The following is a 23725-nucleotide window of genomic DNA, read 5'->3' as shown; positions in this document are numbered from 1 at the left end:
TTTTCTTTTTGCGCACTGGGGAGGAGCTTGCTGATTTTCTTGGAACAGGTTTGATGCTTTTCTTTGCTTCACGGATCTCTGTGGGAAAGACGAACCGGGCTGTATACTGCATATATACTTTGATAATATCATCAGATAATAAAATAATCTTTGAGGCCACAACAGTGAGATGGCAATGGAAAACTGAAACATATCAATGGTAAAATAGTATTAAATGAAAATACCACACCCAAGTTTTACAAAGCCCATGCGGTTCCTTATACCATCTGTGATAACGCAGCCAGTGAATTAGATCGCATGGAAACGTTCTTACTCTTGTGGAACAATGTCTTTCCTGACAAAAGGATCAATCTCCCGTCCTTGTCACCACTGTTACATAAAACTGATTGGAAGAAAAACATGGAATGTCCTGATGAAGGGCTCGGCAAGAAACGTCGACTGCTCAATCTTTTCCATAGATACTGAGCTCCTCCAGCATTTAGTGTGTACAGTATTGTAAAACAAGGCCGTCTGCGCTACGAGTCCAACTTCATAACTACCTTTCAGCGAGGCGCGTACGTATGATGTGAAGACGTATGCCAGTCACGTGCATTTACATACAACCCGTAATGAATTATGTAAGCAACAAAGAATGTTTAATCAAACAATATATTTACAATATTACTCAAATATTAAATATACACAGTTTGCTACCTCCTCCTTCTCGGTCGCATCTGCCCATAGAAACTCCCTACGCCCCCCAGCCTCAAAATGATGACATCATTCGGACGCGCCGATTAGTGGTGACGTGTGAATTGTGCGCCGAAGTAGGCGTCATGGCGGCAGTGGATAACAGAGGTGAGTAGCAGTCGGTGTGGGGCAGGGGGTATTTTCCAGAGCGAATCGAAAAACTCCGGAGATACTTCCCCGGGTTTAGAGTCGGAAAACTCCGGCGGTCCTTCTCTGGGGTCTGCGATTCCCGCTTAGCTGAACTGTTCTGAAACTTTTTCATCTATTGGCAGCCCATTTTACCATTATATTGAGCGTTCCTGCGGCCCGTTTAGTATGGTCACAGGCGTACCCAGATGACAGTGTATTTTATACTTTAAAAGCTCCCTCTTGTTTTCTTTTGTGAGCGAATCTTCTCCGGTCATACTCACCTTCTGAGGGTGGCGGAGCATCTGTGGGAGCGAAAGGATGGTCGGCGTTTCGGATCGAGACCCTGCATTTTTGCTGCAGGCGCTGGTATCTGCAGTCTGCCAATTCCTGCTCCCTCGTCAACCCCACAACCACTACCGCTGCACTACGCTCGACAGCTTTATATTTAAAAGCAAAAATCTTGAGGTTGTTCCTCAGTCCTTATGCTTGCGATGTATTCTACAATGTTTTGCATGTTATGAACCTGTTGTCCAAAGTCCCAGTTATTGTAGACGCACATCGGCTCTTGATGTACCCTCTTCCAGTTATTTATCCATCTTATTGTCTGTCCCTTGTCATCGTCAGCAGGACATTCAGACTGGAACATGTCCATGATTTTGTTTTAATCTACCCTGCTGCTTTTGGATCTCTTTGAAACCTGTCCCCTCTAGTTTTGTTTCAAATTTCCTTGTCTTTCTGTTGTGTGCCTTGGGGATTTTTTTTTAAAACTCAGGACATTGTTGTTGCTGCTGAGGGTACTGGTGGTAAAGTAAAGATTGAGGTAAAGCTATATTTTGGTAATGCGTGTAAGTTGAAACCCACTGCCTTTATTTGTAGAATAGGCACATCACTGGCAAGGCTGGTGTTTGCTGCCAATTCCTAGTTACACTGGGAGTGTTTTGATGAGCCCTATTGATGACTGCAGTCAGTGTTGAAACTAGCTGTAATACTCTGTCTGGTGAAGGGAGTCAGAACACAGGTTTTAGCATTGGGCGGTCTTAAGTGATTGACACCAAACTAAGAATCAGGTGTGCATTATGAGGGCAGTTACGTCTGCTGTCCTGTAGGCGTAGCTTGGCCGTTGCCTTCCATTCAGCACAAATTTGAACTTGAATAGTGGGCAAATGTTGCTTAACCAATCCTCTATCCATGCTCTTACATTATCCCAATCTCCATGCATCTTTATCTTGTGGATAAGTCTTTTATGTAGCATTTTATCGAATGCCTTCTGGAAATCCCAAGTATGCAACATCCATCTGTTCCCCTCTATCCACTGAACTCCTCAAAGAACTCCAGAAGGTTTGTCAAAAAGAATTTGCTTTTCATGAGTACATGAATTAACAAAAAGAAGTGGGATTACAGAGACATTTCAAAGATTGAGTGGCTGTGATTAGTGCATTTATATTGGGATCAGTACTCGGCCTCAGCAATTCACTGCCTACATCAGCGTTGCCAGGATGCCAAGCTTGCTGATACCACAAAGTAGGTTGGGTTAGTAAGGAAGATCTACGCTCCTGAAGCTTCTTTATAGATAGGCTGACTGGTTAGATGGAATATTATATAATGTGAAAAATGAAAACTAGGTCTTGACCGGAGACATCTGTTTCTATGGATGCTGTCTGACCACTGACTTCCTCCAGTAGTTTGGTCTGTTTTTAAATGGCAACAGATTGGGAAATATTCAAAGGGCTTGGCTGTTCTTGTACACAAGGCACCAAAAGCTAATGTGCAGGGGCAGTGATGTTGAAGGCAAATGGTATGTTGGCTTTTATTATGAGAGGCTTGGAGTACTAGAGTAAGGGCATATTATTGTCCAGGGCCTTTTGAGACTACGCTTGGAGTATTTTACAGTTTTGAATAGCTTTAAAAAGGTGCATTTTCCATTGAATGCACTGATTCCTGAGATGGTGGATTTGCCATTGGTGGAAAGATCGTAAAGACTACACCTGTATTTGTTGGAGTTTAGAGGAATGAGAAGAAAGCTTCTAGAAACTTAGAAAATTCTTACAGGGCTTAATAGAGTGGATGTAGGAAGGATGTTTCCCTGGCTGAGGAGTTCAGAACTGGGGTACCATATAAAAATGAGATCTATTCCATTTAGAAAGTTTTCTTTATGCAGAGGGTAGTAAAATATTTGTAATTCCCCATATATGAGAGCTTTGGAAGTTCTGTTTTGAATGAATTCAATGACTGATAGATTTCTGAATATTAAATTAATCCAGGGATAATGCAATAAAGTGAGGAAGAGAGAGAACCGTTTTAATGAATGGTACAGCAAGCTCAAATGACGTACTACTAATTCTTATGTTGTGATTTTCTAAGAAGGGGATATTTCTGAATTGTATTCACTATTGTAATCCAGGGAAATCCGTGGTACACACAATAGAGTACCACAAATTCCAGCAACCTAATGTTATATTATTTGGTAGCAGCAAAAAAATAAGAGATAAATATTAGGCTCTGCTCTGCATTCTGAGAAGCCATGTAAAATGTATGACATCAAATGATGGTGGTCTGGTTGCAATATCTAGTGATTTAGTTGACATTATGCAATCACTTTTTTATTTTCTCTTTGTAAGAGTTAATCAAATTAATGTCTGTTTAAAATAATGACTCTTGTATGTGCTGTGTTTCTTTTAGATAATCTTCTGGGAATCTCATGGGTAGACAGTGCTTGGATTCCAATTCTAAATCCAGGGAATGTGCTTGACTACTTTTCTGAAAGAAGCAACCCATTTTATGATCGAACCTGCAACAATGAAGTGGTCAAAATGCAGCGGCTTAGTCTGGACCATCTGCAGTAGGTTTTGCTTGATCAGTATGCTCTGAAGTCAAGTTTCTTTCAAAAATTTTCTAATAAGTGTTGTTGCTTAAAGTTTTTGTTACGTACCCCGTAACTGGGTTGCCAAACCAGCAGAAATGGATCACTCAGTTGGAGTCTGGATTACTAGAACTAAGAAAGTTTTATTAAAGAAACAAGCAACACAGTACTCTAATCAAAAGGATAATGAATGCAACAGTTCAGCAATGATAAACATACATGTACACAGAATTCAGATAACAGGATCAATCAAGCTCTATTGTTGTCTAGGGGAAAATGACCAGTTTCAAAGTGACGCAAAGTTCAGTTCAGTTCGCAGTAATCGCTGCCGTGGGAGATGGACTGTGTGGGGGGGGGAGGAGAGAGAGAGCAAAAAGGAATGAATATTCAAACGGCTTCCACACAGACCTTCGCAGTCAGCTGTCGGGCGAGTCCTTTGTGATGTCATCTGAGGTCACCGACCGTGACCCCTCCGTTTCCAGATACGATCGTTTCCCTGCGCTGAACCTGGCACCCAGGCAAGGGTGGACACACACCAGGTTCCCGCCGATCGTGCCTTTCCACCCTGTGCGTTTATGGCCCGGTACTTCCCGTCGACTTGTGAGAGACGCACCACTTCCAGGGTCTTGTTACCTCGGGTGTCGTGTGTGTCTTTCCTTAGCGAACCTGTCCCTTTTTATCCCCCTGCTGGGGTATCGCCTGTCCATCACTTCAAACAGTTCAGGGTTCAAAGGGGGAGCCGATCTTGACAATAGCCAGACTGATGTCTCCTTCATTAACATCTCCAAATGCTGCTTCATTGTGTTCCTTATCTCTCCCTCTCCTGAAGAGAGGTGGCAGACCAACTGCTGATACCCCCGGTGCCAGCACAGGACAGCTACATCTTAATCTATGTGTATTCTTGTCACATTTCTAACCGGTGGGCTTCAATCATTGCGAGCACTCACTTGTGGGAGTGCTGGCGCAAGGTTTAAAAAAATGTTTGAGCTATTTCGGGACTTTTCGGCAGGCTTCAATTATTGCGAACATATGCTTGTGGGAGAGGTGATGTGAGGTTTAAAAAGAGCTCAGGGTTTTTTGGGATTTTTCGGCAGAATTCAATCATAATGATCTATTAGGCATTTGGCAAAGGGCAATAAAAAGAAGTGAGGTGTAGGCGAAACGGCCATTGTGTGAGTGAGCCAGTGTTAGATAGGTCAGGCTGAGGTGAGAAGGGAGCTTAGGATCTAAGCAAGTGTTTTCTTTTTTTGTCTATTAGTACATAGTTAGTATGGTGAGAATGGGTCTAGGGTCTGCATGAGGTGCATCCATCTGCAGCTCCTAACCGTGTTAGGGAATGGCTCCAGGGACTGTGTTTTATTGTGTCTGTGAGATGTGGAAATAACCATGTCTGCACCAGGTGCACCGAGCTGCTGCTCCTCAGAGCGTGTTAAGCAAATGCAGCTGCAGGTCAGTGACCTTTGGCTCATACAGGAGAATCAGGAGGTGAGAAATAGGAGCTTTAAGGAGGTAGTCACCCCTACATTGCTGGGTGACTATCAAGAGGGTGAAAGGGAAGTGTAGAGTATCCCTGTGGCCATTCCCCTCAATAGTAAGTATATTGCTTTGGATACTGTTGGGAGGGACCACCTACCAGGGGAAGCTGCCAGCGACCTGGTCTCTGGCATTGAATCTGGTTCTGTGGCTCGGGGGGGCAGGGGGGAGAAGAGGAGTGCAGTAGTGATAGGGCATCCCAGAGTTAGAGGAGCAGACATTAAAGAGACACCCATGTGGTATATTGCCTCGCAGGTGCCAGGGTCAGAGATGTCTCAGATTCATTCCAAAGCATTCTAAAGGGGGAGGGTGAACAGTCAGAAGTTATGGTACATATTGGTATCAATATCATAAGTAGGAAAAGGGAGGAGTCCTGAGAGGATATAAGGAGTTGGGTAGAAAGCTGAAAAGCAGGACCTCAAGAGTAGTGATCTCTGGATTGCTGCCTGTGCCATGTGCTGGTGACGGATAATTAGGAAAAAATAGGATGATTATGCAGATGAATGCGTGGCTGCAGAATTGGTTCAAGGGGCAGTGTTTTGGATTTCAGGGTCATTGGGATCTCTTCTGGAGAAGGTATGATCTGTACAAAAAGGGTGGGTTATACCTGAACTCGAGGGGGATCAATATCCTTGTGGGCAGGTTTGCTACAGCAGTTGGGGAGGATTTAAGCAAACTTGGCAGGGGGTTGGTGGTGTAGCGTGAATGAAATCACTGAAGAGAGTTACTGGTAGGTACGAAGCAGCTTCTTTATTCGACAGAACAAGGTACAACAAACATCATACGGAAACTCTTTGGTGGAAAAGGTCTGTTAGCCCAATGTGGGCTCAATATTTATTTGCTAAACACAAAGGGCAATCCCTATTTACAAGGTAGACAATGCATAGACAATGTTTTCTTTTGAATCTACATACAAAACATCCTCCTGACTTCATCTTTTTCTCTTGATGTCCGCATGTCTGGGTTGGTTAAATCCCCCCACAACTGCTGTAGCAAACCTGCCCACAAGGATACTGATCCCCCTCAAGTCCAGGTTGGTTAAATGCAAGTTAAATCCACAATACATTTATTTGGTATTTTACGTGCTAACATAGAGGACAATTCATGTTTGTAAAGTATAGATAATACTGTCTTCAAAACTACAGCATCTAGTCAAACTACGGCGTCAGCAGCGTCTGGGCTCGTATTCCAGTATTCACAGCTTTTAGCAACAGCATTGTTACAAATGCACTGGGTTCACAGCTTTTAGGAAATGCATTTTTATGAACTCAATCCACAGTACTTTCTCAAAGCACGGAAGACTGGTGGCCAAGGCATTTAAATGTAAATGAATCAGTTACCCAAAATCGCTCTAATAGGTGGAACCTGGAGTGAGAGGGCAGTGGGTATACAAGTTGATGCAGTGTGAAGTAATACTGTAAGAAAAGACAGGCAGATGATAGGGCAAAATTGCAGGCAGTGGGATGAATTAGAGTGCAACATTGGGGCAAAATCGAAAAAAGTGAATACACGACCGAAAGTATTATATTTGAATGCGCACAATATACAGAATAAAGTAAATTAACTTGTACTGCAGTTAGAGATTGGAAGGTATGACGTGGGCCCTGAGTCACTGAGTTGTGGCTGAAAGAAGATCATAGTTGGAAGCTTAACATCTCAAGGATACACATTGTATCAAAAGGACAGGCAGGTTGGCGGAGGAGGGGGTGGGTGGCTCTGTTGGAAGAGATGACATAGGATTGGAAGCTGTAGATTCCTTTCTGGTAGAGTTAAGAAAATGCAAGGGTAGAAAGACCCTGATGGAAGTTATATACAGGCCCCTGGGCAGTAGCCAGCATGTGGTGTACAAATTGCAATAAGAGATTTTTAAAAAATGAAAAAAACGGTAGTAGTACAATAGTTGTGGAGGATTTCAATATGTAGTAGATTAGAAAAATCAGGATGTTGCTGGATCCCAAGAGTTAGAATTTGTAGAATGCCTATGAGATTGCTTTTTAGAGCAGTTGTGGTTGAGCCCACTAGGGAAAGGGCAACTCTGAAATGGGTGTTGTGTAATAAAACCAGATTTAATTCGGGAACAAGGTACAGGAAACCTTAGGAGATAGTGATCATATTATGATAGAATTCACTCTGCAGTTTGAGAGAAAGAAGATAAAATCAGATGTATCAGTATTATAGTGAAGTAAAGGGAATTACAGAGGCATGAGAGGGGAGCTGGCCAAAGTTGATCAGAAGGAGACACTGGCAGGGATGATGGCAGAACAGCATCGGCTGGTGTTTCTGTGAGCAATTCAGAAGATTCAGGATGGATACATCCCAACCAAGAAATATTCTAAGGAGGAGGATGAGGTAACCGTGGCTGACAAGGAAAGTCAAAGACAGCATAAAAGCACAAGAGATGGCATATAATACAGCAAAAATTAATGGGAACTTAGAGGATTGGGAAGCTTTTAAAAACCAACAGAAGGTAACTTTTCAGAAAGAAAGCAATAAGGAGCAAAAAGATAAAATATGTAGGTAAGCTAGCCAATAATATAAGAGGATACCAGAAGTTTTTTCAGCTATGTAAGAGTAAAAGAGAGGCAAGAGTGGATATCAGCCCGCTGGAAACTGATGCTGGAGAGGTAGTAATGGGAGACAAAGAAATAGCAGATGAATGTAATTATTTTGCAGTATGCCAGAGATTCAAGAGTATCAGGGCAGAAGTGAGTATAGTTGGTCTTACTAAGGAGAAGGTGCTTGGGAAGCTGAAATACCTGAAGGTAGACAAGTCACCTGGATTGGATGGATTGCATTCCAGGGTTCTGAAGGAGGTCGCTGAAAAGATTGTGGAGGCTTTAGAAGTAATCTTTCAAGAATCACTAGATTCAGGTATGGTTCTGGAGAACTGGAAAAATAGTGCTGTCACTCCACTCTTTAAGAAGGGAGGGAGGCAAAAGAAAATGAATAATAAGCCAGTTAGCTTGATTTCAGTGGTTGGGACGATGTTGGAGTCTGTTATTAAGGATGAATCTGTGAAATTCATTGCCACAGATGGCTGTGGAGACCAAGTCACTGGGTGTATTTAAAGCGGAGGTTAATAAGTTCGTGATTAGTAAGGGTGCCAGAGGTTATTGGGGGAAGGCAGGAGAACGTAGTTGAGAGGGATAATAAATCAGCCATGACTCGATGGGCTGAATAACCTAATTCTGCTCTTATGTCTTATGGTCTTAATAATGTATACCTACCTACCTAACTGATATACCTACCTGGTGTTGTAGGTGCATAGTCATTTTATCGTTCAACAGCAAGAAGGCTGAAGAAAAGATGACTAAAAAAAAATAACCATTTCAAAAGATAACTTAAATGTGGCATATTACTATGACATGTAATTTGTTTTGTTAGTTTGAACTGAAAGCAGTTGCATTCAGTTTTTTCTATTTTCATTGCTTTTGTTTTGTGTATTGATTTTTTTCCTGCTATTAAGTTTTGGCTCTCGTGCTGTTTTTCTCAGTGTAGGTTACATTAGAACATAAGAGATAGGAGCAGGAGTAGGCCATCTGGCCTGTCGAACCTACTCCTCCATTCAATAAGATCATGGCTGATCTGACCATGGACTCATCTCCACCTACCTGCCTTTTCCCCATAACCCTTAATTCCTCTACAATGCAAAAATCCATCCAACCTTGTTTCTTGCCAGCAATCAGTGACAAAATTCACTGCTTTTTGAATACAAACATACACAACAGACGCTACAGGTGTCCCCCGCTTTTCGAACGTTCGCTTTACAAAACCTCACTGTTACGAAAGACCTACATTAGTTCCCTGTTTTCACTAACAGAAGGTGTTTTCACTGTTACGAAAAAAGGCAGCGCGTGCCCCGAGCAGCTGCTCTTCCCCGGATTTGGAACTGCATTCTCGCCAGCATTGCTTAAACACGTGCGTGTGAGCAGCCGTTAGCAAGATGAGTTCTAAGGTATCAGAAAAGCCTAAAAGACCTCGTAAGGCTGTTACACTTAGCATAAAACTAGACATAATTAAGCGTTTCGATCATGGTGAACGAAGTAAGGACAAAGTGAGTTTGGCTTGTGGAAGTTGACGAAGATGACGTTGAAGAGGTTTTGGCATCCCATGACCAAGAACTGATAGGTGAAGAGCTGATGCAATTGGAAGAGGAAAGGATAACAATCGAAACTGAATGCAGTAGCGAACGGACCGAAAGTGAAGTCGTCTAGGAACTGAACATGAAGCAACTGCGTGAGATTGTCGCTGCAATGATAAAATACAACTTTAATTTTGAAAGGGTACATCGGTTTAGGGCATATTTGCAGGATGGTTTGAGTGCTTACAAAGAACTGTATGATAGAAAAATGTGCGAGGCTAGCAGTCAAGTAAGCCTTCCACATCAGCCACAGCAGACGATGAACCTCGATCTTCGACGTCGAGGCAGGCAGACATAGAAGAAGATGACCTGCCTGCCCTGATGGAAACAAACCACCCCAACCTCCGGGCCGTGGAGAATGCAGCGGTAGCCAGGACGCACCCAGCACATCTTTAAGAAAAAAAAGCCGAAATAAACAAGCTAATTAATTAGGTGCCACCCGGCACGTAGTCAATTAGCTTGTTTATTATGGCTTTTTTTTTCTTAAAGATGTGCTGGGTGCATCCCGGCTACCGCTGGACTCCTGCATGCTTTGCAACAATGTATCGGTCGGCGGCCCGGAGGTTGGGGACCACTGCACCACCCCAACCTCCGACTCAGCCTAAACACACCATCATCAGTGTGCTCGATGTCTTCCCAATTCCCGTAAGTGATACTACACTGTACATAACATTATTTCTACTTTATATCAGCTGTGTATTTTTACGTGTTATTTGGTATGATTTGGCAGCTTCGTAGCTTAAAGATTACTGGAGAGCGCTTGCGCCGTGTTTTTGCCGAGAGCGCTTGCGTGAGATTTTCGCTACGGAGAACACGGCGGCATTGATTGTAGAAAAGTATTTCTACTTTATATAGGCTGTGTATTTATCATATCATTCCTGCTTTTGCTATATGTTACTGTTATTTTAGGTTTTATGTGTTATTTGGCATGATTTGGTAGGTTATTTTTGGGTCTGCGAACGCTCACAAATTTTTCCCGTATAAATAAATGGTAATTGCTTCTTCGCTTTACGACATTCTGGCTTACGAACCATTTCATAGGAACACTCTACTTTCGGATGGCGGGGGAAACCTGTATTTTAAAAACTGATCATTCTCAGCGCGGTGTAGTGTCTGAAAGCCATGCAATTGCACACAACGGATGCTAGTTAGAAACTGTTCGGCAACAGTATCCTGCCCCGATTAAGCAGCATAGTGTCCCAAATAAACGAAGAGAATCCCGGCTATTTTGTCAATTTAGTTTTTGTTCTTTAAAAGTGGTTCCAAATAACCAGCTGCTCCGATTAACCAGTGGCCCAATTAACATTTTTCCTCTCCATGCCTTGTGGCTCATTGGGTGGAAACCTTGCTGTAGCATTTCTCTTTTTTTTATGAGACCAAGTTGCTATCTTGATGCTCAACCCAGCACGGATGGAAAGTGTACAAGGAGCCTCCCAGATGCAAACCTGAAACCACTTGACTTGAAGTCTGGTGCAAATGCCACTGCATCCATATATACACACACAATCACAGAGCTCCAGCCGGAATCAGACCCATCAACCATTACCTCTGTCTTCTATGAGCAAGCCAATTCTTAATCTAAGTGGCCAATTCAAAGTGGACCCCATGTAGCTTAATCATCGGGGATGAGCCTTCCGTGTGGGCCTTGTCAAATGTCTTACTATAAGCTATGTAGAAGATAGCATCCACTGCTCTACCTTCACCTCCTTTGTAAAACAACTATCGAGTGAATAAAACACAATTTGAACTTCATATAGCCTTGCTAAGTGCCCTAATAAGGCCATGGTTTTCCAAATGTTTTTAAGCCCATTTCCTAGGAATCCTCTTCAATAGCTTCCCTACCACTGAAATGAGACCTCACTGGTCTAGATTTTCAGGATTATACCTATTTCCATTCTTGAATAATGGAACAACATTAGCTACTTGCCAGTCTTCCCTAACCTTGCCTGTAGCTAGAGAGGGCACAAAGATCTTCTTCAAGGCCTTACCAATCTCATCTCTTACCCCTCTCGATAATCAAGGTATATCCTATCAGGCCCTGGGACTGATCCACCTTGAAGTTCTTAAATAGACCCTCCGTCTTTATCTTGAAATGCCCTGGCAAATTATCTTTCTATCTCCACATCCTTGTTCCCTCCTTTGTCATTGAGTGGTCCTACCCACTCTATCGTTATCCTTTTGTTCTTGATGCATGTGTAGAATGTCTTGGGATTCTATTTAATCCTACTTGCCAAGGCCTTTTCATGGCCTCCCTAGTTTTTCCAATTCCTTTCTTGAGCTCTGTTTTTTGTCTTTATAATAAGGGCTCTGTTTGATTTAGCTTTGTACTCCTTGCATGTGGTTCCTTTTTTGTTTTGACTGAATTCATCATTCTCAACAACCAAGGTTCCCATACCTGACACCTATCTTTGTCCACAAGAAAGCAGCAACCATCATCAAAGACCATGATCATCCAGTCCGTGTTCTCTTCTTATTACTACCATTGGGCAGGAGCTGCAAAAGCCTTGCGTCCAGCACCACCAAGTTCAGGAATAGTTTCTCGTAAGATTCTGTTGCATCTCTTTTTTTCCTGTGAGTGTCTGCAAGGAAATGAATTTCAGGGTAGCATATGGTAACACATACTTACTTTGGTAATCAATTTGCTTTGAACTTTGTACTCTGTGCAGATGGTCTTTAAACATTCTCCACGTGTCAGATGTGGACTTGCCTGAAAGCAGTTGTTCCCAATTAATTCTAACTAGTTCCTGTCCAAATATGTTAATAATTTCCCCTGTGTTAATGTTATTCCTTTATACGTAAACCTTAAAATATATGTAAATATGCAAAAAAAGACATAAAATATACACCCTTCGTGCCAGATTAGTGTAGATAAGCAAAATGGTCAGTGCGGACATGATGGGCCAAATGGCCCATTTTGTGCTGGATAACTTGACACTATGACCTGTCATTTCTCGGTTCGAAGATTCTTCCATTCTCCAAGATACTAACATTTCATGGTGGGACCTTTTTGTTTTCTTTTGCTAAATATTTCATTTGGGATCAGTGTCAATAACCTCTTCTATAATGAACCACTATGATTTGGAATGTATACCTTTATTCATATGTAATTAGGTGAGCAATGCCATGTCAGTCAGTCAGTGAGTGCCGTCCCGAATCCAGGGTTGACGGCTATGCACCTCCATCTTCTTCAACCTTGCAACAGCACCGAGTACAGCCTCTCCTCCAGTTTGTTCTTGCTGGCCGCCATGGTTGTGGTTCAAACAAAATGCTAATCCCTATTTTCAGCCTTGCTCCAATCAACCACATTGCCATTTTAACCCCTTCGTATTTGGTAGAAGAATGTACATTAGATTGAAGGGTTTCAGCCCAAAATGTCAACTGATTCTTTTCCATAGATGCTGCCTAGCCTGCTGAGTTCCTCCAGCATTTTGTGTGTGTTGCTTGGATTTCCAGAATCTGCATATTTTCTCTAGTTTTAGATTGAAGTTTGGTTATAAAGTAACAAATTTAAACAATAAAGGTAGATAAATGATGTTCTGTGCCATATTTTGTATGTTGCAATAATAATTCTGTTGAGGGTCATTTTTTTTAAATGAAGCTTAAAATGTCTGCTGGGTAAGATGTTTATAATTGAATGAAATATTTTTGACTTTTGCTTTATATTTTGACTTATTAAATAATTTTTCATCCATATGCAATAATAGGGATATGTCCCTGCAGGTAGTTCAATTTAGATGAAAAAATATTGAAGAAATTTGAAGTTTCGCAGTTCACACCTATAAAGCAGCCTTTCAAAGCCACAAATGTGGCTTCCTTGCCCAGAGCTAGAAACATTAGCTAAATTGTGATCTAAATTGCCTCTGGCTCTCAGGAAGCAGCTGGTAATGATTGATTTCATCCCATCGTTTTACTGTGGCTCCTGTTAATGGACCCATTAGATAAACTTAATGAGAAAATTGCTTCATTTTTTAACACTATAACAGCATTGTTAGTGTTTGTATCATCCAAAAGTGGGAGATAATCCAGTTATCTGTGGTATATGTGATTACAGATAAAAGTTGTGTAATTCTGTTATTTATCCTCTATCTTTGACCCTTGTGTGGATTTGATGGTCACTAGGATAGCAATCTCTTTGAGTACATGGATTACATTATGGTTAAGTCTCAAATTCTGCAGAATGGAGGGTGGTGCAGAAATTATTTAATAGCTTAAAATTAGTTTAACCTGCCCAAGGAGCTCACATTCAAACCTTCCCTTTAGTTAGAACTCTTGTGATTGTGTAAAACAGCTTGATTGCTGGTAGTGTAGTAACCTGGTGAAATAATAATGTGAGTCTTGTTTTTGTTGTGTTACAGTAACATGACCGGTCTGGAATACATTTTACTTCATGCTCAGGAACCTATATTGTATATTATTCGAAAGCAACATAGACATTCTCCAACACAAGGTAAGAAGTTTCAATATCATTAAGGCAGTCATAACAAAATAGCTTTGCAATGTTTTTGTGGTCTTCTTCCCAGCAGCTTGGGAAATTTTCCATTTGTGATATGATGTCAGTGCTCAAAAAAAATTCAGATTTCAGAGGTTTTCAGATTTTGGATAAGCGATACCCAACCTGTAATTCTAAACAAAGTGTAGGTCTAAGATAAAGGTACAGTAGTAAAGATAAGACATCAAAACGTACAGTGAAATGCGTCACTTGTGTCAACAACAAACAGAAACCAAGATGTGCTGGGGGCAGCCCGCAAGTATTGCCATGCTTCCGGCACCAACATTGCGTGCCCACAAGTTACTCACCCTAACTCGTACATCTTTGGAATATGGGAGGAAACCCACGCAGTCACAGGGAAACCATATGGACAGCAGTGGGGATTGAACCCTAATTGCTGGTGCTGTAAAGCGTTATGCTAACCACTATGCTACCGTGCCACACATGCTGACATGCTGAGTGACAGATGCCGCTGCATGTAAATAGTCATTAGAAGATGGTGGTGTTGTTTCCCCCCCTCCATTTGCTCTTCTATCACCCCTCTGTTTCTCTCTCAAATTCAGTCTTCATTCTTCGCTCTGTGCAGACTGCATTCTTGCTCTGCAATGAGAGAATATTTTAAAAGTTTTGTTCATTTTGGATAAGCAATTCCTATTTGTTTTCCTTCTATTAATAGGTATATTGGAATCAGTGTGGTGCATTAATACGCAGCAAAGATTGCTGTTTGTGGACCAAGAGGAATCTGAGCCTCTTCATCGATATGCACTGGCATTCAAAATATCATAGAAAGTTGAATTATATAAAATAACCATCTTGTGTGCATCTTGAGTATCCTTGCTTTGAGTCATTATGAATATGATCCTCTGATAGAGTTTGAGTCTATATTGAAGATTGATTTTTCAAGCTTAATATATCATGAGAGCTGTATATTGGCAGAAACTGTTCAGAAGCTTTGGATTTAAACAGAAGCCTTGATTTTAGTTTGGATAGTGTTTAGATGGATGGTAAAGATGACACAATGTTAATAGTGGAACTCTATTTCCCTGTAGAAATAACAAAAGTGCGCGCACACCTTGTTGTTGCTGGGATTTGTTTTGTTGAAGAAAGCTCACATTTTTTAGTGTAAGTAGTTACAGCACTTCAATTGATTGTGAGGTTTGTGCTGTTGTACTATATGAAGCCAAATAAACTTGTCTATCTTTTTTATTCTGGTAGTGAATAGTTTGGGAAGAAAATAGACTACAAATTACTTGGGTCCTGTGCATGAATCTGTTTTTCTTCTGTTATTCCCTAGTAAACTAGTCCATGAAATCGTACCTGTGACTTTTATGATGTCAGGCTGCTTATGCTGAAAGCTAGGATTTTAAGCAGCATTATTTCATGATAGGAATTGCTGTTAAGGTTATTTATTTTTGTACCAATTATGAAATTTACTGTAGTATAAGAAATTAACTTCTGATCTTTATTTTTTATCACTTCTAGCTACTCCTTTAGCTGACTATTATATAATTGCTGGAGTGGTGTATCAAGCTCCTGATTTGGGATCTGTAATAAACTCCAGAATGGTAGGTTATTTTTCTTTGTGGTTGGTATTCCAATTCAATATTCAATAGTCATGATCCCTCTAGGGCAATTTGCCATTTATCTTTCGGAGAAGAAAACCAAAATGCTGCTTTTTCTCTCGCATTTCCTCCTTTGGTGTCTCATAACAGCAACAGTTGTGAAGTGCTCTGTATGGCTGGATATCACAGTTCTTGTCCTTCCCATTTATATTTCAGAAAAGGGAAAAAATCTATTTAACTGTGTAATAGGAGAAGCAACAATTTTGCTGAAAGCAGTCATAAGTTTACACTTCAAAAACAAACCAGGCCTGCTTTTATGAATCATACAAACCCACTAATGAAAGTATTGAGATCTACACAGCCTGTGTGTAGCTGTTATGTATAAGTGATATCCATTTTTTTTTAATGCAAGCTACTGTAATATAATTTAAATATTCTCCATTATAGATCTAGTACGGTAATTTCAGTGTAATATCCTGTGTATCCCCTTTCAAGTCAGCAGTATTTTTATATCAAGAAAAGACCATTACTGAAGGCATGACAACTATCATTTTTTTTCTGTTTTATTTTCTTCAAAAAAAAAAGCTGACAGCAGTGCATGCTGTTCAGTCTGCATTTGATGAAGCAATGTCTTACTGCCGATACCATCCCTCTAAAGGATACTGGTGGCATTTCAAGGATCAAGAAGAGAGGGGTAAGTTTTTATGTACTCCTAACATTGACCATTTTTTAAAACTGTTATTAGCGTGCCACCTGCTGGTGTAAGAGCAAAGAGGTATTTAAAATCTTGAAGGTTACAGGCAGTTTTTTCAGGAGAAATTGTTCCCATTGGCAGAAGAATCAAAGATCAGGAAATATGAAATATTGATAATTGGCAAACAAATCTAAAGTGGCATCAAGGAAAATTCTTTTATGCTGAAGAGTGTTGGAATTCATGACGGGATAATAGAGAAGGGTGATTCAATTGCCATTCAAAAAAGGAGCTGAAAAGAAAACCAAAAACATTGAAGTGTTTGGGAAGAGTGCAGTGGAATGAGATTAACTGGACTGTTTTTACTTGGAATCAATATGGACTTAATGAGTTGCACTGCGGTCTTCCATGCAATGAACATTGAGTGTATTCCTTACCCTGCTTGGCAAACTATGTTCCAGAAATCGTTAATTCCTCCTTCCAGGGATGTTGCCTGGCCTGCTAAGTGTTTCTGGCATTTTCTGTTTGCATTCCTTTGCCTCTGTGGTTCGATGGGAAACTCCGGATTCAGATTAAACCACATTTTTGATCTTGTAAAGTTCTTTTATATTTCCCAAGGGCCTCTTTACAGCAAGCTTATTGTTTAACTCTCCTGTTGCACAGAAGTAGATCTAAATAATGTTTCCTTGTTTATTTTTCAACATTCTTGTATACATTTGCAGTATTTAATCTCCTGTGTTATTACAGATTTGATTTGCCTCATCTGCATGTATATTAAGGTCCCCCACAGTTACCTTATTACCCAGTATACTGCCAATTTTCCCATTTATGCTATGCCCTGAATTCTAATTCCTTCTCCGGAGGGGTTGGGGTTGTGGGTGATGATGGTAGGGTAACTGCCACTAATATTTTTGATAGCCTGTTGTTGCATAACTCCACCTAGACTATTCTGTACCAGTTTCCTGCACCACAAACGGCTGAGCCACAATCCTTTCTAACTACTGAATTGATGTCATCCTTATTAACATTGCTGTTGTGCTTCCTATTCTTTTAGTCTGTTTTTCCTAAGCTTTGAATACTGTGGAATATTTAGTTTTCTAGTTTTGGTCAGCATGCAGCCACTTTTCTGTGATGGCACTTAGATCATACCCATTTACAGTTACTGATGTCATTCATTCATCTTGCTGTGGATGTGACAGGCATTTAGCTGTAGAGTCTTTAAGTTTGCCTTTTTAATATTTTCCCCGCACTCTGGCCCTGTTTATGGTTGCTTCTTCTGACTACATGCTGACAGTGTTTCTAGCTTTAACACTATTGCTCTCCTTCCTGACTCTTGTTACTATTCCAATCCAGGTGACGGGTCTTAACCCAAAATGTTAACCAGTCATTTCCTTCTACTGTCACTGCCTGACCTGTTGAGCTTCTCCAGCATCTTGTGCCCCTGCCAAACTAATTTAAATCCTCCAGAAAACACCAGCAAACCCTCTTTTGAGCATATTGGTGTTTGTTCTGTTGAGATGTAACCCGCCTAACTTTTACTTCACCTGCTCCAGAAATGGAGATAATGTCTGAGAAATCTAAATCCCTCCCTCTTGTGCAACTCAGTAGCCATGCATTCACCTTTGTTACTCTCCTCTTTCTGTAGGTGGCACTGAGAATAATCCTGAGATTGCTACCTGTGCGGTTCTGCTTTTTAACTTACTTATAAGATCCTTTAACATTTGCTTACAGGACCCTTGTATCTATAGTTTTGTTACCAGCTTCTGATTCTCCACTCTTCCCACTTCAGGATGCTCTGGAGATATCCATAACCCAGGAGACATCCTGAGAACCAAGCTGGAATTGCATCTGCAGACAAGAAACACCCATGTGCTCATTAAACTGATGAATCCACTGCCACCATTGTTCTCACATTTCTTCCTCCCTTTCATGCTCCTGGGTGCCACTGCACTCCCTCGAGGAACCATTATCCTCTTCAGTATCCGAAACCAAATTGGACTTGCGGCTCTTCCTAGTTTTCCTTGCCGTCACTCATTCCCTCTGCTCGCACACTGGTAAGCTGCAGTGTGACTCCTCTGACTGTGCTTTCCACAAAGTCCTCAGCCTTGTGGATGTACCACAGTGACTCCAGCCATTCTCCAACACCAAAACTGCAGCTGGAAGTACTTCCTCTGTAGGTCACTGTACAATCATAGCTACCCTCCTAGCACGGGATGTGCAGTCCACTTCGCTGAGTTGCCCTTTTATGCCTCACCTTTGCCAATAAGTTTTCAAATTAGAAACTTGTCAAAAAGTACTGACTTATGCTGGGTGTCCTGGCTACCCCACCCTCCAGCATTACTTTTGAAATGTAGTGCCATACTTTGCAAAAACTCTTTAGAAAGCTGGGCCTCTGAAATGTACTGGTGTGGTTGGCCAAACAATAGCTTAGCAATGTTAAATACATTGATTAACAAACCTATTTAAAATGGTGATTGTCTGTCTTGAGGGTAACAGATTTTTTTTGTCTGTTTCTTCTTCTTCCATCCAGATAAAGTAAAACCAAAATCAAAGAAGAAAGAAGAGCCTAGTTCAATATTTCAGCGCCAGAGAGTAGACATGTTACTTCTAGATATCCGACAGAAATTCCAGCCCAAGTATATTCAGGTCTGTCTGCAACATTCAGGTTCACGCTTTTGTTAGTAAATGAATGAATATAGAAGAGCAGTGTGACTAACCATGAAACGTTCTCTTAATTTTACAGTATCTAGGGAGACCAGATGGCTTTCAATGTTGTTTGAGGAGCCCAGGGTTTGCACCATTTTCTGAGGCTCATTTTAATACTAAAACCATCTGGCTGAACCTAGTGGCATGAGGAGGCTATGGCAAGTTCAGGTTTAATGGGAACTGAGCTCAAAGGGGCTTGTTGTTCAGAAAAAGGGGATATTAAGAAAAATGGTTGAATATTGCCCACCAAACTACCCAAAGAGTAGAATTAAATGGTTTTGTTTATGCAATGTATTAGCGTTTGAATCCATCTTTAAAGGTAAAATTGCTAAGGTTTGCTGCAAACATGAAATAAGTTTGTCCATTCTTGTCGCCTTATCCACAAAATCTTACTTCAGTTGAAAAGATAATATAGACCAACTATTGGTTGCCTTGGAAGCATTAGGTTCAAAGGTTCATTTATCACCAAACTCTGAAATTCTTCTTCTCCCGATAGCCATGAAACCAAGAAAGAAAAGAATGGCAGCACGATCATCAACCCCCAAATCCCCCTCCACGCAAAAAAACACAATATAAGGAAGCTATAAGACTGCAGAAAAAAAGTCCATTGTCCAGATCCATATCCTAAAAGCGGAAAACTTGGATAACATTCTCCAGACATAGCGGCAGGCTCTCCCTTCTCCGGCAGCACAGCGATCAATAGGCAGTCTCCCTCTCTGGTTGCAGAGCAATCCCACCAACGATCAAAAGGCAGGCAGCTGGTGCTCACCTTCCGCATTACAATAACCAATTAATCTATTAACTGGCACATCTTCGGAATGTGGGAGGAAACAGGAACACCCAGAGGAAACCCACACATTCACGGGGAGGATGTATAAACTCCGTACAGGCACTGCCAGATTTGAACTCTGAACTGTAATAGCGTCGCGCTAACCCCTAGACTACCATGGTGCCCTTTTGTACCAATGCGTGCTGAGCTCTAGGTTATTGTTAACTTGCTCACTGAAGAATGCAAGAGAATTTGGCCTCTTATTGCCTTGTAGTTATTGCTATCTGACCATAGCGGTGTATATTGAGAACTTGGAAAATATAAATCACTTTTCATAACTCCAGTGATACTTCTCAGAACAAGTATATCGTTGATCAAGTTCACCATCACCTTCAGTACTCCAGTACAACCCTATGATATCTGAAGCAGCGTTTGAAGATTAAGACTGCAAACTTAATGATGATTTCTGCCCTCCTGTATGCAAACCTGTAGCAGATATTGCAAAGATCTGTAAGCCACCAATGCTTTCTGCAGCCCTTCCCATTCACTGATGAGATCAGTGATCAACCTTGCTTTCCTCTACCAGACCAACATTCCTGGCACTGAGGCTCTAGTTACACTAAGTCGGTGCTGATGGATAGGCTATGTCATTCGCATGCTCAGCATGTGACCCATGAAACAGACACTGCTCTGAGCTCTGGGAATCCCCCTATAGCCCACTCAACCCCCTGAGAACCCACAGAACAAGAGTGGAAGAAAGTCATCCTCAGATCCAAGGGAGTGCCAAACAGGAAGTAATATTTCCCAGCCGGTTCTGAAAATAACAGCTTGTTCCTTTGTTAGCTCATTCTCTCCTTTTAACTTATTACTCAGCTTCCAGATCCTATCTCATCCCATTTTTAAAAAAAAACTGAGTACAATAGAGTATTGCCCTCTCATTTAAGTGCTGATCTCATTACAGTGAACAGGATGCAGCTATTAAACAATGTGAGAATTTCCATGATCTTGTATTATAATCCAAATGCTTATTTTTTTAAATTATTGATTGTTATTGTTTTCATTTTCAGCCAAAATCTGGAGACAAGCCTGTACCAGGTGAGTTTTTTTTTTGGTAAATCAACTTAGTAGTTTGGGCTTTTAGATGACTATATTGATTGACTTTTTAATATTAATGTTTTTGCCTTTCAGTGGAGCATGTGAAAAAGGAATCAGAGCCAACAACTGAAACAATCAAACAGGAGGAAAAAGACTCTACAAAGAACTCTCAGCAAAGTTCATCAGCCAAAGCTCCTCCTGAGAAAAGGATGAGGTTGCAGTGAAGAGATGGTTGAATTCCTCTCACTGAGTCAACAGCCCTCGGGCTCTGTTCTTGGGTTGCTGAACTCTTGTGTTTTCATTTCACACAGAGCAATTATTTCTTGTTTGTTTCCATACTGCAAACACAAAATATGTTCTCTGAGAGAATATTAATCCTTGCAGTTTTTAAGTTCTCTTCTATTTCCAAATTAACACCCCTGCTTGTTGCTTTGTACATTACTTTCTTGTTGAGATTGAAATAAAACTGGATCATTGAAAGATGTACAAAATAAAGCTAATATTTTTAAGCATTGCAGGATAAGAGGATTAAAGTTGAGAGCAACTAATACCATTGGAACTTGGAATGATACCTGCCCATTTAGTATTCATTTAAAAATGGTGCTTTATATCAGATCAAAGATTTATTAAAATCAAAAAACTGGAAGTGCTGGAAATCTGAGATGAAAATAGGAAATGCTAGAAGTGTTGAGCAGGTTGGGCACTACCTGTGGGGGGGGGGGGGTGTGAAGGACAATGCAAGTGTCAAGTTGCAGAAGCATTCTGACAAAAGTCCAATGACCTCTGTTTCTCTCTCCACTGATGCTACCTGACTGCTAAGTGCTTCTAGCAGTTTCTGTTTTTATCTCCCTTTAACTTTAAGCAACCATCTGTTGCTTAAAGTTTCTTCTGTATATTCTACAATACCCTGCAGTTTGAGATGCTGCCATACATCATTTCACAGCTAGCTAATGAATATTTCTGAAAAGGAAATTGTGTGAATAATTTGACTTTTAAAGTGTTTATTTAATGACGTGATTAATGATGTAATTTTATGTTTCTCAATAAAGAACTCTGAAACTGTTGCAGTGCTCTGAAGCATGTTTTCCAAGACTCTGTTAGTTCAAGGCATCTTAGAAATATATGAGTTGAAGGAGGCCTCTTTTGTGTCCATGCTGAACCCAGAGAACATTATTTAGGTTAGTCACATTTCCAACTCTAGTTTCCAAACCTGTGATTGGGAGTAGTGATGATCCAATGACTTGTAGTCATCTTCTGACAGTCTTTAAAAGATCATGGATTTTATATTTAATTCCTGGCTCCTAGTAACATAACAGTAAAATCTCTGCTTTTGAATGAGAGTAAAGGCCTCTATCTTCAGGAAAGAAGCTGACATTGATTCTCTAACACAAGCACAGTTTTACAACGATGGTTAGCCAGTGTCAAATGTCTCATAGATTCTTGGAGTTCACAAAGGTAGTGGTAAGTTAGTGGTGACATATCGGATGTGTAATGAACAAGGGAGATGGTGGATTGGCAACAAGCAAGCATGTTGCAACATTACAAAATTTTGCTGATTTAGTTTGCACAGTAGATAGTCAGTGTCTATTAGGAGTGTAACTAATAAGTGGTCACAGGAGAGGAACCTGGTGTGGCCTTCTGCTGCAGTAGCCTATCCACTTCAAAGTTTGATGCGTTGTACTCAGGTGCTCTCTGTACACCTCTGGAGTAACATAAGGTTACTTGAATTACTGTCAGCTTGAACCAGTTCGGCCATTCTCCTCTGACCTCTCTCATTAACAAAGTGTTTTCACCCATGAAACTGCTGCCCACTAGATGGTTTCTTTTTTGCTTTTCTCACCATTCTCTGTAAACTTCAGCACTGTTGTGCATGAAAATCCCAGGAGATCAGCAGTGTCTGATATACTTAAATCACTCTGACACCAAAAATCATTCCACAGCTAAAGTCACTTGGATCACATTTCTTCACCATTATAATGCTTGGTCTGAACAACTGGACCTGTTGACTGTGCCTAATGCTTTTATACATTGAGTTGCTGCCATATAATTGCCTAATTAGATGTTTGCATCGATGAGCGAGTGTACCTAATAAAGTGACCACTGAGTGTATGTTCCATTTTATTTGTTAAACTAGGAAAAGCTGTAAATATTATGCAATAGCTATATCTAAGTCAGGCTCCTGCTGATTAACTGCAGAATAAAATCAATTAGCACCTGTAAATATTTGGAGATATTTTGATGCCTCTTCACAGCACTATCTGCAGGCTTAACACATGGCATAGAATTGGGTGACATAAAACCTAAAACCAGTTGATGTCATTGCATATTCCTACTGAAATTGGGAAATTGAATTAGGCAGGGAAAGCACACTAGGGTGGACCGGATGAGAGGTGGTCAGCATGGTTGTGTACTGGCTATGCCCATGTTTTATTTGTCAACTTATTATTGCTGCCCCACTATATCAAACTCTGCTGGTAACTTTAAGACATCTCTCTCAGCATATAATCCTGTTTAAGTAAGTCACAGACATAGCTGCAGAAGTTGGATCGGAATAGTTTTTATAAGCAAAGTCACTGATTCTCTTACCATATTTTCGGCTTGAATACCATCCAGTAAGTGAACATGGCAACCTGGCTTTACGGTGTTTGTTGTACAAATCTGGCTGTGCCACTGCTGTCTATCAATCTGATAATGCCCCACTGCCTGTTACTGAACCACTGAAAATTTCAGTGTCTGATCTAAGAGCTTATTCCATGTCATGTGCCTTCCTCTTGTGTGTACATTATGAAACCCTCCAACAGTAATTTACATTCTTTTATTGTCAGACAAACAACCAGGCTTTATCCTTCATCAGTGCAAAATGAAAAGGTCTAGAAGTTTTTTTTTGTCACCACTTGTTCAGGCAATAACCTATTATGGAAAATGCCGAAGTCTAAACCAGTATAGTGTATGTTTAGGAGCACTCATCTACATGGCCTGTGGCTGATCTCTAACTTAACTCCACATTCCCGTCTTTGCTCA

At 40.8% G+C, this 23725-nt stretch overlaps 1 protein-coding gene across 2 annotated transcripts; it reads left to right on the top strand.

Annotated features, from left to right (window-relative positions):
- Positions 1-806: 806 nt before the first annotated feature.
- Positions 807-21770, top strand: med6 (mediator complex subunit 6). Of its 2 annotated transcripts, XM_063052209.1 has the most exons (8): positions 807-837; positions 3538-3697; positions 13748-13839; positions 15364-15446; positions 16029-16137; positions 18665-18780; positions 20677-20704; positions 20798-21770. In XM_063052209.1, the coding sequence occupies exons 1-8, from the start codon at positions 816-818 to the stop codon at positions 20926-20928; spliced, it is 741 nt and encodes a 246-aa protein (XP_062908279.1). In that variant the 5' UTR covers positions 807-815; the 3' UTR covers positions 20929-21770. The 2 variants fall into 2 exon arrangements, with proteins under 2 accessions (XP_062908279.1, XP_062908289.1); XM_063052219.1 differs by lacking the exons at positions 807-837; positions 3538-3697 and adding an exon at positions 6032-6284.
- Positions 21771-23725: the final 1955 nt, after the last annotated feature.

This window comes from Mobula hypostoma, chromosome 1 (genome assembly GCF_963921235.1).
Source record: "Mobula hypostoma chromosome 1, sMobHyp1.1, whole genome shotgun sequence".
Lineage (NCBI taxonomy): Eukaryota > Metazoa > Chordata > Chondrichthyes > Myliobatiformes > Myliobatidae > Mobula > Mobula hypostoma.
This window is presented reverse-complemented; position numbering and strand designations above follow the sequence as displayed.